The sequence below is a fragment of the Siniperca chuatsi genome, linkage group LG4 (genome assembly GCF_020085105.1).
Source record: "Siniperca chuatsi isolate FFG_IHB_CAS linkage group LG4, ASM2008510v1, whole genome shotgun sequence".
Taxonomy (NCBI): domain Eukaryota; kingdom Metazoa; phylum Chordata; class Actinopteri; order Centrarchiformes; family Sinipercidae; genus Siniperca; species Siniperca chuatsi.
This window is the reverse complement of record NC_058045.1, coordinates 23,906,667-23,926,239: the sequence shown is the minus strand read 5'-3', so window position 1 is coordinate 23,926,239 and position 19,573 is coordinate 23,906,667. Positions and strand designations below refer to the sequence as shown.

Genomic DNA, 19,573 nt, shown 5'->3' with positions numbered 1-19,573 from the left:
AAAAAGATCTAAACGCTAAAGCTACATGCAGAAACACGTCTGTTAGAGCCTGTTTTTGCCAGTGTGTGTGCCATCATCAGCACATTATTCTGTGTTTTCTCGGTTTCCTGATAAATATTTAGTTTGTTCAGTTCAGGGATTAAAGTCCGACAGTCACGTGGTCAGCTCTGTACAGAGTGACATTCTTGAGGAGAGTAACCATGATGCAACAGTACTACCCACCACGCATACACACAGACAGCACTTTACTATAAACAAGCTTAAGAAAATGTATTTTGATTAGACGAAACTTCAATGTGGGATGATGGGGACAGGACACAGGATAAAGATGGAAGATGGAAACAAATATGAATATAATGAAACAGACATTTGAAGGTGCTGCATCCTCATGAAGTGTTTTATAGACCAAAGCAGAACAGGTTCACAGGTTATGGCTTTGCAAAAGACCTTTTTCATAGCAGACACTTTTGAATTGGCATACTGTAGCAGGAAGTCAAGGCAAGTTTATATGTATAGCACATTTTATACACAAAGGCAATTCAAAGTTCTTTACACACAATATTTATAATTAAAATACATTAAAAAAACAGCATAAAAACGTTAAATTGCAAATAAAAAAAAGAAACCTTTTTGAAGGAAATTTAAAAAGTTACAGAGACACACATAAATACATGACAGGTAAAGATGTAAGGGCAAGATGGTTAATGAGGAGGAAAAGCACAGCTGTTACTAATAATGTTAATGATGGCTCTATAATATTTAAGTGTCCCAGTAAGCCATCAATGTATTTACTCAATTACTGTGCGTAAGTGCAATTTTGAGGTACTTGTACTTTATATGAGTATTTAACTTTTATGCTACTTCATACTTCTGGTCCACTACATTTCAAAGAAAATTATACTTTTTACTTTGGATAATATATAGAAGAATAATATATGAATAAAATAAATAAATAAACAAATTGGCATACTGTGGGTGGGAATATCAATATGCAGCTGGAAAGTGTTTATGCTAACAGATTGAATGAGTTACCCTGGTTGTAGTTCATTCGTATTATTAATACATCACTCTGTCACTCTTGCCTTATAATTGTGAGTTCAATTGCAATCGTATAGTTTCTGGGGTTTTTTTATTTCTATTTTTATTTTATATACTTCTAATTATTTTACTTTCTCTGTCCTTGTGCTGCTGCAACACCTGAATTTGTTCTCTGGGGATCAGCGAAGGCTTATCTTATTAGATTTTGTACGAGTACGGTATTATGCTGAAAAATAGCCCACCTGTCTGACATAGATGTATTAAGTCTGTCTTACGTCATTGTCGCTAACGCCCCTCAGTGGAGGCCGCTGATTGGTCAGGACGGAAGCCCCCCCTCTTCCAGTCCTGCCAAGCAAATAGTTTTCCAACAACGACTGTATCTTATCATTTATCGAGGGTCTGGGCCGGCAAGGACACTATTTAACCGGGTTAAGTTGACGCTATAGATTCAGGAGAAGCGGTTGTTGGCTTTTTGCGGTCACATTTTGAATGTGTGTAAAGCGAAACCCTTCCCGCGCCTCCAGGCAAACGGTAGGAAAGCAGAGACAGAGAACAGCAGGCGATAGTTTTTCTTTGAACGTGCTCCGTTGCCTAATGAGCGCTAACGTCTGTGAAAACGTAAAGACTTAGCTAAGCGTTAGCTTCACACAAAACAGCGTGACGAAACGTTAAAGGACGGTAAACGCGCTTCTTTGTAGCGGCTTGTTGTGAAGCTAGTAGCGTTAGCTTGATCAATATGGTGACTTTGTCGTCCGTAATAAGACCTCTGGCTTGTCAGCTTCACCGACAGCTCGTCAGAAGTCACCGGATAACGCCTGTCAGGAGATGCAACCTCACGGCGTGCTCAAGCAAATATGTGCTGTCGCAGAGTAAGTACTTGTGGGAAACGTGTTTACGCTGTAACGTTAGCTGTACACAATGTTTATCGTTTTTCCGGCTGCTCATTTATCATACAGCTTCAAAATGGAAGTTTTTAATCTCAGACATTAACGCCAGCTGTGTGTGTGTGTGTGTAAGCATGGCAGCGGTTTGGTTTGGGGTCTCATTGTGGCTCTAAGGCCTTTCATCGAGGGTCACACAATATCAGCTAATGGTCACTTTTGTTGTCATCTGAAAAACGTGCATGAAGAGCAGGGGAAGGCTCGGACTGGATTTTCCTCATCACTGGATTTGGATCAAACACTGTAGTGTTGACTCAGCTGTGTGGAGGCTGGCCTCAGGCTCCAGGTTTTCCCAACAAGTATTGATATCACCATCACTGGCCCCTACATGGGACAGTTTGAAGCCCTTTGATCTACATTGGGGCCCGTATAGAGTCAGGGATGTTGTTTTCAGTTTGTTTTTCAAATGCACACAGAAAATGTAGATTCTGTTTTTGCTAAGGTATGCCATCTGAAAATTATACCAGACACATTTATTTATTTTTTGTGCCTTTGTCTCTTCACAGGTTTGTTGAGGTTTGTTATCCACATGGCTATAGTACCTTCCTAGGTACTATAGCCAGATCATTGATTTAAAATGTTAATAGTGCAGCGATAGGATGCACATGTGGTCATGATAAACATGTAGCATGCTACTTAAAGAGCATGTATTTCCCTTGCATGTTAGACGTCTGCTATGAGGCAATTGATGTTCCCATGGAATATTTGAGACACCCAAGCTCATCTGAGTCCCAACAACTGCCTCACGAGAGCCAATAACATAAGCCTTGTCTTGTTCGCTATCTCATGCCAACTACAACCACAGAGTCAATAAGCAAAAGAAACTTTTGGAAGTGGAAAAACAGCCCAGTCAGAGCTTTTATGTTTAACCATGATAATAAACAGAGTTCATATTTAACTTTAACAAGCTTGTTGTACTGGGCAGTGTCTGTCTGAAGCTTAATGAAAGGGCTTTTGGTTTGACTTTGAAGTGGTCCACGAGAAATTATGTTTCTTGTCAGTCTATTGGCCCACCCTTTGGTCTGTCCTGATGCTGTTTTTAAGAGACATTTCTGCTTTTCCCACTCCTCAGGTGAAACATCTGACTCACTGGAAAGTGATGCAGTCTGGGCTTCCCTGAAGTAGGGAGGCAGGCTGCCATCACTGCAACATGCAAGGTTTAAGGATTGAGAACTCAGTTCCCAGAGTTAAGCCTCTCAGGCACGATTTCAGAGAGGGTACAAATCATAACTCCTTCAGTGGGTTTAGCAGGCCCAGCTCTGAGCCTCAAACCTTAACACCTAGAATGTAAGAGAAGAGATTTTGGTAGAGCTTGCAAAGGTTGAAACACACCCAGTGAGGAAGTGAACAGGTACTCTGAGAAGAAATGTCCCTTAAGGCAGTGGTGCCTAAAGTGGATTCCTTGAGGAGGGGCCAAGAGTGCTGCAAGATTTATTTTCTGTTGTCCAGTGTACATATATGATAACGTTTCATCACATAAAAAACAAGGTGATATTTACGTTTACTACATGTTTATATTACGTTATCAAATGTATCTAAACACTGTAAATATGCAGTTATGTTGCAGCTAAAGCCCAGTTCAGACCAAAGATTCACAACGAGATGAAACCGTTTTAGAACGTTGCAGGGAAAAGTTGCAGCGACGTGAACTGGCTCGTCTCAGCTCGACTAAAGCAAGCTGATGGTGTCGCTGCGGCTCAGCTTGTCAAGTCGGCACTTGCTGGTTTTTAGAACGTAAGGCACATCAACTGTTTCAACAGCCAATCAGCTAGTAGCGAAGTCAGCTGTTGAAGTCAGTTACAATTGTCAGCTGGTCGAAATTTGGGAAGGAGGAAAGAGTTTCAACTCATCAATTTGTTTGAGGAACAGCTGTGTCTGCATGACAGAAGCCTGAAAACATAAGTCAAATAAGATCAACAAACAAGCTGCCCTTTGTCACATCTGTGTACCCATGGATGGCCCCAAGTACGCCAACCTCTTGTTTTTATTTATCTTTTCGCCATTTCATCAATTCTAGAAATATAGCAAGTACCTCATTATCACTATCTTCAGTCATATAAGACGCTACAAATGACATCCAGTTATAAAAAAAGCCTGAAAAGCCAGCAGTTAGAACAGAAGTACTGGTAGTCGTTGCTATGGAAAACGATGCACCGTCTCGTCTAGTTGCATTGTTGTAAACTGGCTGGTTCTAAAATGTTGCAGACGACGTTCTGTTGCAAGTAGTTGCAACTTGTCTCGTCGTGAATCTTTTGTCTGAACTGGCCTTAACACTGGTAACAGCAGCTCACCGTTACCCGTTGTCATAGTGACTCAACACACTTTCCGTCACACGCATTTTCCAGGTGCACAGTAGTCAGAAATAACTGACTGAGCAGTGATGGAAATATTTCTCCCTGTAAATACAGCTGCTGATACATTTCAGCCCTCAACGCAGTGAGAGACGATCAAAGGAAGTAAATTCAGACTGTACTGTGAAAACTACTTTACTCTTACGGCTTTTAGTGGATAGGGGATGCGATCTGTACTACACCTGTTGTGTCTTATCTGCAGGAAAAATGTGGCAAAGGTGCCAAATATGTTGAAAAGTTGATTATTTCAGCCACTGATGTCAATTCATATATGTTGCATGTTGTACATCATGCTGAAAAAGGTGTATGTATTGTGTGAGTGGGTGCCATGGGGAAAAAAAATCACTATAAAGGGGTGTCATGGTTTAAAAAAAGTTTGGGAACCACTGCCTTAAAGAATAATTCTGTTTTATTACAACTTGGATCTTGGTTATAATAACATACTCAACAAGTTAATGGCTGAGATCTCAAAATGTAGTGACATTGCTAAAACAAGTGCATTGGGGCAAGAAAGTTAAGATCAGAAGGTCAGATGACCATACACATTGTAAACAAACCCCAAGGGTTAGTCAAGCGTAATTTGAAGAGAAAGGTAGACAGTGAAATTATTACCCAAACTATTAGGGTTAGGTTTACTATTAGGTTCAACTTTGATCTTTTGTACTTACCGTAGTTGACTGCACACTTTTCTTGTGCAATGAGGGATTATTACCAACCTTTCAGGTGCACTCACTTTGGGATTTACCTACAGAGAAACTGGTTTAGATAATCTGGCTAAACTCTTGGCTTATTCTGACTGCTCGTGTTTCTTGCCCCGTCGGCCTTTGTTGAAGTGATGTTGCCATGTTTCCGGATTTCACCAATCGACTGGTAAGTCCAATGTTATCATGACCGATGGAAATGATGGTTCAACGTGCAAAAATAAAATACAAGTTGCTATCAACTGTAATTATTCTTTGGTAGGTCAGTTAACAAAGATACAGAAATACATATTTTTCATACTACAATGTGTGTTATCTAGTCACGCAGATAGTTTTGGTCTATCTTTCAAGGTTTTGAGATATCCACATCTTTGGATATTCACACATAACTGCATCAATGCATCCTTTCTGCTTTGGTGGCAGGAAGCTACTGATTTCCATTTGTTTCTACAGTAGAATTGTATGACAAATGCAAGTTGTATGACGTATTTATGTCTTTAACATCTCCGGGTGTATTACAACATTATGGGCAATGTTGCAAATTGAGGACTACTGTATTAAAATACTGGATTTTTATATAATTTTGGTATCAATATAACAAACTTTAAATTTGTCAGGTATTTGGTAGATTCACTTCTGGTTTCTCAATTTTCCAGAAAATTAACTATGATTATTACATGATATATATCAATATTGTGAAGTAATTACATATACCACAATGACAGAGTTGATCCATATTGCCCAGCCGTACTGTATAGTATGCAAATCAACTTGTATAGACTTGCAGTCTTGCACATTGAAAATCTTGTGGTGTTATTGTTCACTTTTCAAATAAGTCCTCCCTCCCACCACCTGCTCCCTGCAAATTGATTTTCATACCGTATGAATGGAAACCACTGGCTTCCTGAAAGATATAAAAATCATATTCATAAATTCAAAACACTGCAGCATTCAGCAATAGCTGTCAAGTATTTTCAAGTATAGAAGATGTGTAGTAAATAACCTAAAATGTGAAAGGTTGGATACTGGTTGGTTGATAGAGAAAGCTGTGTTTGCTTTTTAGGCTTTAAGCTGTCATCCTTAGCAAAATGAGTGAACAGGTGGGGGTTCAGTGTTTGCTCAAGGGCACTTCTGCAGGACAAATCTGTTGAGTTTAAGGAGGTCACTATATCCACACTAGGCCATTTACTAATATCTGTTCATGTTCACTATTTGTGGCTGTTGATGCAGAAAGCTCAGCTGTCTCAGAACTCTTCATACACACTTGTCCTTTTCTGATTCAAGGCATCTGGCTGTCATGTGACTGTTTCAGGAGCACTACACAGTGGCACTGACACGGCACGAATCAGAACAACCTCACAGCTGACAATTACCCAGTGAATGAGCATAAATAGGCTTTGCAAGCAGTTATTGTGTGTCCGTGCAATAACAGAGTGAGGCAGGCCAAACCCCCCAGGAGGAGCCGCTGAAATCCGATGAAGATGAAGGTCATCTCCCAGTCAGACCTGTTCAGCTTGGCTCTCAGCGGAAACCTTAAGTCCTGTGCTGGATGAATGGAGAAGAAAACAACAGACTGTTCTGCTTTTGTGCCTTTTGACAGCTACATTTGACAGAATTTTTCTGTAGATCTTGATCAGGAGAAGGGAAACAATCTTTTTTTTTTAAAACTGAGCTTTGTTTTATTTTTTATAAGTGGTCAAATGTTATTTGTTTTTTGGGTGGATTTCAAGGGTAAAGGAAAATAAGGAGGAGGGAGGTAGGGAAAGTGAGCAGAGTTTCGGCTAATTAGAAGTCAGGTCTGTTGGCAGACGTTGACCCGAGCTGGCGGTTTGACCGGCCAAAGGTCCTGCTCTGATTTTCCTGCTGTGGGGGGGAGCAGGGGGTGTGCCAGGACATTCCGCGTGTCACTTTCTGTACAGCCAGCCTACTTCTCTTATTTTGTAATTTCCTTTTAGGAAAAAAAAGTAAGAGGACTAGAAGGAAGTGCTATTGCTCACATGCTCCTTTTTCATTCAGTCCCTTCAAGGAAGAAGGATTGTGTGTGTCTATCTAGCACTGAACCTGTGTAGTTTTTGAATTATTTTTATCAGGTAACTTTGATTGTCTTTGTTTCAAAATGGACTGTCTAAAAATGCAGGAAGCAGCAGAGTACAACATGAAAAGTAGGTGTCAGCATTTTTGTTTGACCTTTTCATGGGCAGCAAGACACTGTCAGTTCTGTTTTTAAACTTTTTTTTTTTTTCCTCTTTGATTTCCTTCCTCTCCTCCTTCTCCTCCCTCCTCTCCTCCAGTGCATCCCATGTGGCAGGGACCCCTTGCGGTACCAGGAGGTGATCGTCAGTCTCCCATCGACATCGTTGTGCGAAAGAGCGTCTTCGATTCAGAGCTGAAGCCTCTGGTCACCGATTACGACCCGCAGACCTGCCAACAAATCTGGAACAACGGTTACTCCTTTCTGGTCGAGTACGATGACACTACAGACAAGTCCAGTAAGTACTCTTTTGTGTCTTCTTTATATATTTATAATCCGAAGATGTATTGTTCCATAAAAGTTCCTCATTATTAACTACTAGATTGGGAGCAAGTCAGTAGTTCTCAGCAAGGAGAACTACCTCCAAAGAAACGCGAGAAAACTCCAGTAATCAATGCTACACTTAAAGCCGCTGATAAAAACCACAACTGTCAAGTGGATCTGGTGACTGTCATGTGACTTGCGTGTTTGTCCTGACCTCAACAACTGCTATATAAAGTGTTGGTATACTTTTGGTATAATTACTGGGCTGCACAAACACACTTTATAACTTTACAAAACCATCAAATAAACCTTATTTTGGTAAAATTACAAATGTTTTAAAGCTGCAAAATTAACAACTTCATAGGTGTCAGTCACATGCCCTCAGTCTTTGTATTATGAGCTTAGTCTGGTACTGAGAGAACAAAGAGGTTTATACAAGTAAAATGTTGAGAGCAGTATTTTATTACCAGTAAAATAAACTAAGAAACAACGGAGTGATGTAGGCGTGACTGCAGGTGCTGTAACTACTGGCTGCCATTGATAAACACTTTACATGTGTAATAAGTAATTGCTTTACAGGTGATTGCTCTTTCACTATAATATTTCTTGGATGTTTCTAGGTCAACCTGTTCCTCAGCAGAGAGATCATGTGTGGGATCATTTCCTCCTTTTGGAGGAGGAAATGAATACTAATACTAACAAATACAACTGTTAGAGATATGATCTGATTCCTTTGGAGAACAAGCATTTCATTCTCTCATTGTGAAATCTGTAAGAGTCAAAGTATGATGCACTGATCTACATGTTCTTTTACTCTCTTATGTAAGCGCTGAAAGGGGGCCCCCTGCAAGACAATTTCAGGTTGTGCCAGTTTCACTTCCACTGGGGTGAGAGCAATGCCTGGGGGTCAGAGCACACCGTGGACAGGAGGCTGTTCCCTGCAGAGGTACTATGTCTGTAACATGCACACATTAGCACACACAGATAGAAAACATGAAACTTAAATAGTTCCTGCAGGGACATCGGGATGCTGCATATTTCTGCAAGAACATAAATGAGATAGAAAAGTTAATTTGCCATAAAACCAATTGATTGGGGAAAAAAAACAAGAGCAGAAGAAGGATATCTTTCTCTTTATGATATTGTAATAATATTATATACCCTTTGAGCCATGCTTTTATCTGCCTCACAATATTATGAGCATGTACAGGGGGTGTACACAATAACAAGAACACTTAACACAGTCTTACAGAACATCACCAAAAAACACAGCCGGAGCCAGTTTGATACAGTTAAAGCATTTTAAGTGTCACTTTTTTGCTATACCTTCTTGTATTGAGGTTATGGCTGAGCAATATGGCCAAAAAAATAACATCTCAATGTTTTTTGTGATTAGTCCTCTCCCATGGCGCCCATGGATTCACCTTTTGAGATAATATCGTGTCAATAAACACAAACCGAGAGCGCAGATCAGTAAGCAGTAACTGACTCCTGTCTGGACCGAAGTCTTTCCTTTGGTCGATGATGATCGATCCTCTAGCCAGAGCCTGGTAGCCATCCTGAGTGAAGACAATCATGTGAATTGTGGTGGGTGTGCATAGTTCTATTATTATAGCTTATTGCAGATATATCGGTGTATACGTCGGCCGATAAGTAACGAGAAATTGCAGTACAGAAATCCCAAACTAGGTTGACATGCCTGTTACTGGATTAACGGAGCATGTTAAGTACAGAGGCACTGCAGTCTTTTGTGTGTGTGTGTGTGTGTGTGTGTTGTCATGTGACCAGGCCATTGAATGGAAAAAGTCAGATATGTAGTGCTCAAGAAAATAGGTAATGAAAAGCTAGATAGAGAGAGACTAAATTCACAGTTAGTCCTCTGCCGTTATTTTCCGCATGACCAAATAGTCTCCTAAATGGACACTTCACTGTTTAAACAGTGTAAATGTTGACTGACTTTGCTGACCCATTTCTTTTCTATTCATGTATTTTTCTTGAAGTGCCTGGAAAAAGTATTGTAACAATGACGTCAAGTCTGGTGCAGAACAGGCTTTATCAGGCTATGTCTATAACTTTCCCTCCTCTGGTATAGCTGGTATCAGGCATGCTGCCAGATTCTTTGATCCAGCTGTGTTTCTCCATTTCTCTTTTATATCAATAAAACCAAATTCAAACATAGGCAGTGTATTTGTCTCTCAGCGGGTAGGATTTAAAACTGGTACTGTTGTCCAGCCTCATGTTTGACCACAGAACATCTATTTTCATGTTGTTCCATTAACTTCAGCACACTTATGTAACAACGTGTGTGTGTCGTCTGCGTTGTCTGCCAACCAAGCCCTTGTTGGTGGTGTTGGAAGTGTGTGTAGGATAAAGTTAGAAGTTCTGACTAACAACTTCGTGCAATCTTTGTATGATCTTTTTGTAAATTAGTTTTCAAGAATATTGGTCGCTGTCAGATTGTAGAAAATGACTAGATTGTATATATTCAGTTGTTTCTTTCAGCTCAGTTTATTTTCACTGGTAGTTTGAATATTCATTAAAAACGTCTGCTCCTCATTTACACATGATCTATATAAATAAAGCATCAGATAAAAAGGTTAAGTTTCTCCATGTAAAGCCCCACAACTACTATAGCTATCCATTTCTTCATCTACAACCATTACCTAGTTTGCACTGCCATTGCCTGTTCTCTCTGTATCTATGCTCCATTTCTTTTTCTTTCTTAGTTTATAATCTATCTTTATCTATCTCTATCTATCAACAAGAATAAACTCTTACTTTGAAAAGACAAATGAAGGCAAGAAGGAATTAGTGGGTCATTTGGAGGACAGAATGAGTGCGCTGGGGATCAGTGCAGAGGGGTTAAAAAGGATCAAGGTTATGGTTTACACACACACAGACTCATGTATGTGTATGCTGTGTGTTCTCAGCTCCACTTGGTCCACTGGAACTCTGACAAGTACAGTTTGTTCGAGGAGGCAGTGATGGAGGACAATGGACTGGCTGTTATTGGAGTCTTTCTTAAGGTACACCACACACACATGTGCGCGTGCGCGCGCGCACACACACACACACACACACTCACACTTTTAAATCCCAGCAATTATTACAGAAGAAAGGTTGATTGATGTGCACACACGTTTCAGTTTACCTTGTTACGCAATGACACTGTACAGATGCACGTTTTGCAGTTCGTCGATGACCTGTTTGTGTGAGGCAATGCTACATACATCACATGGTATGTGTTGTATGTGCAGCTTTATGTCTCTGTCCTTGTGTAGGTGGGAAAGAGACACGAGGGGCTGCAGAAACTTGTAGATGCTCTGCCTGCTATCAGACACAAGGTTAGTCCTCTCTCATACACACACACACACACAACACATTTTTTGGGGAAGTTCTGATCTCTGAAATGTACTCATCAGTCTAGCGACCAAATACTATATCGACCTTTTTATAAAGTCATTTAAAAATCTTGGTATGAATGCTAACAGCACTGGACTAGAAGGTAGAGAGTGCTGCCCTCTAGTGGTTCAGTAGAGACGCTACATGACTGGTCAGACAGGCCTCTCGCAGGACTCAGAATAGCTACAAGTACTGATGAGCCTTTTTCTCCAAGTAGTCCCAGGAACATAACCTGGAACTAAAAATCATTTGAACAAATTCCTGTTTGCATATCCATGATAAGACAAATTACATCGACCTTGGATTAAAAAACTTATGTTTGAGATCTCATTTTTGCATGCAATGAGACAACTACGCAGTCAGCCCTTGAAGTACTGGGAAGTAAAGTGCTTAAGATGTATTACATACATTATATAAAACAATGCACATCCTAGTAGTTACTAATATACGTTTTATATAAGATATCTTTAATGGGGGGGAAAAAAGCTTTTCTGAAAATGTTTTATATATTCTTATATATTGGTGGTTGTACATTTTTAAGGTGACTGACTGGAGGTCATAGTTTCTCCTCCTTTTACATCACTGCTACTACACTGCTCATCACTAATAATGTCTGATAAGGTTGGGGTTTGTAATAAGATGAAACGTGACTGTTGTGTAATACTTATTTGCCATATTTTATATTGGATAATGATGGTTATAGTATTTAGATAATAGTTTCAGTCTTCTGTTACTATGTATTCATCCGTATGTTTTTCTAATTATATTAATATTTAAGATATTTTCACATTCATTCACAAATTTCAGCTGTGATCTTGCTTGTCTCTTGCCCATAACATTAAAAATAATTCAACATACAGCTTAACTGACCATGTGTTTTGTTTTGTTTTTTTTTTGTTTTTTTCCCCCCCTGTGTGTCTGTCTCTGGCTGTCTGTAGGGCAGTGTAGTGGAGTTTACCAGGTTCGACCCTGCCTGTCTGTTACCCACTAACACTGATGACTACTGGACGTACCACGGCTCTCTGACAACACCCCCTCTGACAGAGGCCGTCTCCTGGATCATCATGAAGCAGCACATAGAAGTCAGCCATGACCAGGTATGCGCGTGTGTGCGCACTTTAAGCAAATATTTCTTCAGGTGGATCATTTTCAAGGTTAGTAATTTGGCGTTAATGTTTACTATATTTCAATATATGGAGTTTTTTTTTTTTTTTCATTTTTTGTTTGTTTTTTTTAGCCTCTTTTAACTTGGTATTCTCTACAAACTCCACTCATCAACCTGAGCCAAAAAATCAGTGAATGCAGATTTATGCTGAGCCACTAGAGGGCTCCTGTTGTCTTTTATAGTAAAACTCAGAACTTTCTCTTGTTTCTTTCAGTAGCTACTATGCTTTCAAAGTTACATTAAAACTAGTTCCAGAAGCTAAAGGGTAATCCTTTTCAGTAGCTTTACCACATTGCAACAATCCTAATCATGTTGTCCAAATATTTTTACAATGAAGTTGCACTGAGCTGAAGTTGCATGACAGCATTTTTTTTGCCTCAAGGCATGCAACCTATTGGTATTACACAGAGGGTAAAGTGAATCAGCCTGTGAAAGTTTTGTATAAGCCTGTTAAGACTCTTTCATCCCACGATCTCTTTTGCCCTCTTTAGCTGGCGGTCTTTCGGAGCCTTCTTTTCACCTCAGCCGAGGAGGATGTACAGAAGAGCATGGTGAACAACTTTCGTGTGCAGCAGCCTCTCTGCGGCCGCACCATCCGCTCTTCGTTCACTCCCTTCCTGCAGGAGGCGCCGTCAGCTGAAGGCGACAAGCACACCCACTGACGCAGCTGGACCCAGTACACACATCCTCTCACACAGTAACACACACCATGACCACAGTAACACCGTTACTGGTACACGCAGTGACCGTACCAAATCTACCTTTACTCTGTGATCAACTGTCCGGACTCTTCTTTTTCTTCAGTTTTAATCAACATTTGAAGCAGAAAACAAATTTAAGTATGACACACATTTTATATAGAGGGTGTAGGTATACTTCTCTTTCTGGGTAGAGATTTTTATTTTCTTTAGATTTTTCAGATTTTGGTCTGACTGTTGCAGATCAATAACCAATAAGGGATGGTTGCTGTGGGCAAAATATGTAGTTTTACTAATTTTATTAACATGAATCGTATTTATTATACGTTTACCGTTCATTCGGTTACTGAACATGTGTGCTGTTCTCTACACTGAGCCGCATGTAAAAACTCAACAGCACTGTGTGTTGGCCGCCGTCAGTACTACAGCAGCGCCTGCTCTGACTTTTATCCATATAAGAAGGCTGGAGCTGCTGCTAGTTCACAGCAGGAGATTTTAACAGACTGGAGTTATCACCTAGGGAGTGTGTCTCTCAAGTAGAATAAATAATATATCTAATATCATCAAGGGTTTTGTCATTAAAAAAAATCCTGTATGGTGGGTTTTTGGGTTTATTATTGATTTTGTCATCTATACATTAATAATGAATAGAATGTATGTTATCTTAATCTGTTACAAAGAGAGTATACTGTATACAGTACATCTGACATTCAGAAACCTTTTTTACAGTATGTGACACTCAAACACCCAACACATACAGTAGAGTTTTAAAGGAACTTTAATGAGCCTTGGTTCTTCTAAGCAGAACTATTGAATACGTTACAAACATGCCAGGTTACTGTAGCACATACATGCATTTAAGAGTATTCTGATTGAAATAAGCAGTTCTCTTCCCTATTTTTACATATTTTTTTGAAACCGTAGTTTCAAGTACCACAGTGCCTTAAATATTCTCTGTGTGAATCACTGCTATTGGCAGAGTTTCCCCAACACATCTTTAAGCATGAAAAGTATCTCAGTTCCACAGTTGTTCCATTAAGCTATGGTTCAAGAACAGTGGTTAGTGGTTGCTCACAGTAACCGTCAAGGCTCAGGTGACATTTACTATATTCCTCACCTCATTTATCTTTTTTGTTCAGCAGAACTTTCACAACATACCGCTGTACTTCAGCCAGTGAGTTCAGGAACATAGTAGAGTTGTGTAAACCTGGAAATGACTCTCAGGTCAACTGATTGAATCAAGTCTATATCTGGAGGCTGTCTTTATTAGTCTGTCTTGTTTAGTTAGTTTTCTGTTGTCTCACATTTTGCCTTTAAAAAAGTTTTGTGGCTGAAGACTAAGATTAATCAAACAGGATTGGACAAATCAGATTTGACTGTTTTGGGTTGGGAAAGGGCTTTAAAGAGTTACAAATATTGTTGAATTAATGTAGAATCGCTGAACTGGTCTAAACTATTTTACTGGTATAAACTACTTTAATTTTTATTTTAAAATAAAGTCTACAAGGAAGACAAGGATACTGCCATGAATAGCTGTGGTAGATGCATATAATATTGTAGAGAAGACTTTCTAAGGGAGCTGGATAGACAGGTGAGACAGTGGAACTGATTACAGCAGCTTCTTGTATCACCTCGCCTGTATAGCAGTGCCTAACATATGTTTATATTGGCTTTCATTGTAGAGAGCTGAAGTCATGACGTCACACTAGCTTCTGTAACTCAATGCAATCTCATTCAGGATTTCTTTCAGTGGTCTTTCTGAAAAAAGGAAGCATGTTCCTGGGGTTTACGTTCCATATTGTAAGACAAAATGGAATCCACTACAGCAGTTGCTATAAAAAAAACCCAAACAACTAAAAACCTTTTGTGATTTTAACAAAGTTAAACAACGATTACATGTCTGAGCTAGCCTCGACCCAACGTTTAGCCTGCAAAGACCTAGGGCTTATGGGAAACTGTGTTTGTTAAAGGCCGCTAAAAACAGATATTATATAAATGATATTAAGTTGTGTTTTTGTTTTTTTTAAACTGCTGTCCTTATCTAAAAATATGAAGCGAGCCACACAACCTACTATTGAGAGAGGCTCTGTTCCAAGGCTGGATTTTAAGTTATTAGTGTAGTTACAAACGGCAATGGGATTTTGAATGAGGTTGTCTTACTTCTGGAACAGAACCTGGAAGATTCGGTTTCATTTCGGCTCTCTATTTGAGCTACTTAAGGTACACTTGATGTACCTTATCCAGAGCTTTAAAAGCTTTACACTGAGTTAAATCAAGCACTTCTGTGTGTTTTTAACTTAATCCAACAACGCTGCAGGCACAGTGCAGATGAGGATTTTGTAAGAGTGAGCTAACGCAACCTTGCATAATCTAAAGAAGCCTAGCAGTCTGCCTGCTTCGGCTCATGTCCAACAGATGTGATGTGCTGGGTGAATCTTACTATACAGCACTATTAGAGTAAGAGAGGTTTGAGGAAAAGACAGGGAAGAGACAGGATGGGAGATAGAAAGTTAGAAGGGGAATGAAAGTTCTCGTTCAGACACACAACATCAAAAGATCTGTTGAGTTTCTTAGACATGTCTCATTTCACAGCTTTTACATTAGGACAAGAAACTATAATTGCCCTGCAAACCAGAAAACCACATCAAACATAGTCTATCTGGCTACTTCTAACATTACCCATATGTGAAAGTTTCCTCCATTGATGTTGAGGCAGGGGTGAGAGGTCATGGCTGTCTATATAATGCCTGAGTAACAATGCAACTGTCCAAACTGGCCCTCCTCCTCTTTTGAAGTAGCTGTTCCTCCCCTCCTGCACAGGCACTCACATCAGGCATACACAGCCTGCTCCATCTCCCCAGTAGGTCCTCCATTGGCTCCCCAGCATGAAGCCACGCACTAAATAGACTAATTGGAAATGTGTTGTAAAGATTTGACGTTATGTGATGTGCCCTGAGTGATGTTAATTCGCCGTGAAGGCTGCTGATTTGCAAGATAAATGCTGAAGAGGCAGCAGGGGGTAGATGGCAGGTTTGAGAAGGTTGTTTTTGTTTTTGTTTTTTTTTAAAGCAGAAAATATTTAGAGTGTACTTGGTGTGGAGTTTTGATATGCATCAGTATCACACTTGGGAATGTTGCATGGTTGGGTTTTTGTCTTTACAAATGATGCAATACAGAATCTGTGTTCAATGTATTATACTAACATGGAGACAAGGGACCCAGTACTACCTTCATCTTGTACAGCTGTCTTTTATTCATGTATCTAAATTATGCACCGCAGTCTGCCTTCATGTTTCATGGCATTTTACTCATGTTAAGTTTTTATTTTTTATTTTTTTTATGCCTTTTTAAAAAAACAAAACTTTTAATGCAATGAATACAAATGTTCAGTCTGTGGAAAATATGTCTAAATGGCCTTTTCTGTCCAAGCTGGAGTCAGTGACTTTGTTCATAAATGGTTTAAAATTAGATATTTTCTGCATCCCCGTTAAGTCTTTGGGAGTTTAAAATCTCCCTGTTCGTTCATCTTCTCCTGACTTGTATCACTGTCTGCCTTTCTAAGCATACAATTATTACAGAGTGCTGTCGTCATGCTGTATATTGTCATGATGTTTTACACTCTTGGTACAGCTTTCCTTGCCTCCTGTAGCTCAGTGTGATGTTTTAGCAGGTGTATCTTGTGTATACTGTACATTGTATGCAGTACATATTTTAGCTGTTTATTTTTCCAGTGAGCAGCCGACATTCCTGCCCTGCGGGGCTTCACTAGGCCCATCTCCCCTCCCAGTATGCTTTGCTCCACCTGGATGGCCCCTTATAAGCCCCTGTCCAGCTGTGCAACCAGGAAGTGTTTTGCTCCTTGGAGGGGGGGGGTTGAAAACCACCCAACGGTGTCACATGATACAGATGTAAAGATGATTTTAAAGAAACTGACATGTTAATAGATGATGTATAACAATAAATTAATGTGTGATTTAAAAAAAAAAAAGGGTGTATGTGTTTTTGTATTTGTGTCCCCATGACAGAAGTAGAGATGAAGTGGCGAGTGCTTGGCTATGCAGTGATACATTTTAGTTTTCATGACATCTGTCCAAACCTGAAACGGTAGAAAACACCAAACTGAAGTCTGAAACCTTCAAAGGTGCTGCTATATCAACTGTCTTTCTAAGGACTGTATACATCCCCACTGTTCCTCCCACAGACCCACCTGACCCAGCGCCTCTAAGCATGAACCAGGGCAGGAACAAGTTTGAAAATAAAAACCATTGGCCACTGCCTCTCTTTCTCAACCCCCACCCTATTCCCACTGATACCTTTGAAGCCCCCTGACAAGGAGAGGGAATGTTTGGTGGCCCCCACCCAGACACCTGGGGTCCTGAGGGTGGGTTGTTTACACTCTTTTATACACTGTTACCACGGCCGGGTGTGATTTGTGTCTCCACCTGATTCAAACCAAAGAAATGGCGATTGAAGCCGACCTCTGCGGGTGTTTATTGTGCTTGGCTGCAGGGGAGAGGGGCCTGAGTCTGCAGGGACACACCAGTCAGTCTCTACTGGGCTTCCCCTGATTGTATGAATGGACAGACTGACTGGAGACCCCAAAGCTTTGAACTGTACAGTGTGTGTGACTCTAAGCATGCACCTGTGTCTTTGTAGTAGGTGAATGAGAAAACATTTTTTTAAACTGCCGAATGAATGAGCTGAAAGAACTGAACATGATGCTGAACTGGTATCAGAAAAGCGGTTGACCAGCTTGCACAAATATTTGTCTGCGGTCCTGTTTGAGGTGACCGCATCTCTTTACAACAGCTAACAAGGCAGGTTTCAATCCCTCCAAACTTCTTTTCATGAAAAGTGGTGTTCTGAAATGCCTTCCTCTTTATATAGGAACAAAACAGCACATTATAAAATCTCACTTTCTACATTTTCCTTTTTGTCAACAAATCCCCCATGTGTCTGTCTCACAATACTTTCTGACTTCGTAATACTGTCTGTTGCAACTCAGCCCCAAGCCTACTGGAAACTACTCAAGGTGTAAATGTTTAAAAGTCACAAACATAGTTTTATTTTTTTTAAAAGGCTTAATTTCCTTAAACAGCTGGGAACTGTAGTTTTCATTAAATGTTACTTAAACAGGAGTAAACCATGCATTTGTTGGAGACTATTTTCAGCACATTTGGTGCTCTAGTGATTTATAGCAGCAGGGCGGTGTATGGGGGATTGAGTCAAAATAATCTACAGTCTGTGTGTGTTCATGGTAATGAAGGAACGTGTCACCCAGTGCAACAGTGTGGCTCATTTATGTGTTTTTAAACATTTTCAGCCACGTTAGCGATGTGGCTCTAGTAATTGCGATGTCGGTTGGTCAGTCCACCACTTCGGTCCAGATTGTTATCTCTCAACAACTATTGGTTGGATTGCCATGAAAGTTTGTACATCCATTGATGGTCCACTGAGGATGAAGCCTACTGACTTTGGTGGTCCACCATGAAACTGATATTTCGGGATAGTTGTTAAGATAATTCATGGATTGCTATGAATCATCACGTCAAAATGTCCAAAACTTGCACATCTAATGACGTTGCCTTCCACCTCAGCTGTGCTTTTTATTTTTGTGCTAATTAGTATATGTTAGGATGCTAACATGCTAAACTAAGATGGTTAACAATGGTAGAAATTGCAGTAAAAAAAATTCAGCAACAATGTCCCAGTTACTTTCTTTGGTAGAAAGAGATGTTGCTGTTGAATGTCTAAATAATATTTTGAATATCTGAAAACCTGGGAAAACTATCTGCATTGCTAGATACCACCTGAGTCAAGTGAGAAAATATGGGGGGGGTTTGGTTTTTTTTTTTTTTCAAAATTTGTGTGAACTGACCCTTTAACGAGTAAACTGCTCTTGGGCTGTACACAGACGACGCAATTTAGAAACCTCGACGGCTGACTATCAAAACAGTTAACAGGTCTAATTATATTTCATGCGTATGTGATTTCTAAAAAATGTATGTCCATTGACATACAAGCATACCTTTTAGTCTGCACCATAAGTGACCTTGTTCACTGGCCATCAATGGAGCAGAGATGAAAAGATGATGAAGAAGGCAGGTTCTAATTAGAGAACTCGTCTTCCTGCTGTCCTTCTGTTCTCTGTTTGAGGGGAATCGTTTTAGATCAACAACCCACGAACCCCTCCAATTCTCCATACAGGCAGAGATATAAACAGGAACATACAATGAGAGGCCCTTTTCCCTCTGAACTCCAAGCCAGCTGCTTTTCCTCCTCATCTTCCTCCTGTTTTACTCATCTCTGTGCTCTTCAGCCTCTGATGTATTTGTTTGGTGCTTCAGATATTTCAGACAAAGGACTTCCATCCATGTGGTCCCTGTTTTGACTTTAATGCCGTGTGTAAAGTGGTTGGTTTGAATACATTTGTGAGTGCAGCTCCTTTCACAATATCATATTCACAATATTAGAGACATACAGGCTGCACTGTTAGTAAAAACTCCTGACCAATTAGTTAAAATGTCCACAGTTGTCCATACAGTTTTTCATAACTGTTTTTGATAACAAGCTGCCATGTGCATGATGCTATTTCAGTCTAAGCATCTGACATTTGTACATGTGTACATAAGTGTTTTGTTTATATTTCCAATTTAGAAGTAGGCTACATAAATGCACAGCTGAGACGATGATGCTTCAGCTAGGTACAACCATATTTTGACATACTGTAATTCTCACAGCTTTTGAAATGTATCCAAACAT

The 19,573-nt window shown here is 39.9% G+C and overlaps 1 protein-coding gene across 2 annotated transcripts; it reads left to right on the top strand.

The window, feature by feature from the left end:
* Positions 1-1,360: 1,360 nt before the first annotated feature.
* ca5a (carbonic anhydrase Va) lies at positions 1,361-16,799 on the top strand. Of its 2 annotated transcripts, none has more exons than XM_044192490.1 (7): positions 1,361-1,907; positions 7,323-7,520; positions 8,374-8,492; positions 10,477-10,572; positions 10,828-10,890; positions 11,887-12,045; positions 12,605-16,799. In XM_044192490.1, the coding sequence occupies exons 1-7, from the start codon at positions 1,775-1,777 to the stop codon at positions 12,773-12,775; spliced, it is 939 nt and encodes a 312-aa protein (XP_044048425.1). In that variant the 5' UTR covers positions 1,361-1,774; the 3' UTR covers positions 12,776-16,799. The 2 variants fall into 2 exon arrangements, with proteins under 2 accessions (XP_044048425.1, XP_044048426.1); XM_044192491.1 differs by lacking the exon at positions 1,361-1,907 and adding an exon at positions 6,527-7,193.
* The last annotated feature ends 2,774 nt before the right edge of the window (positions 16,800-19,573 follow it).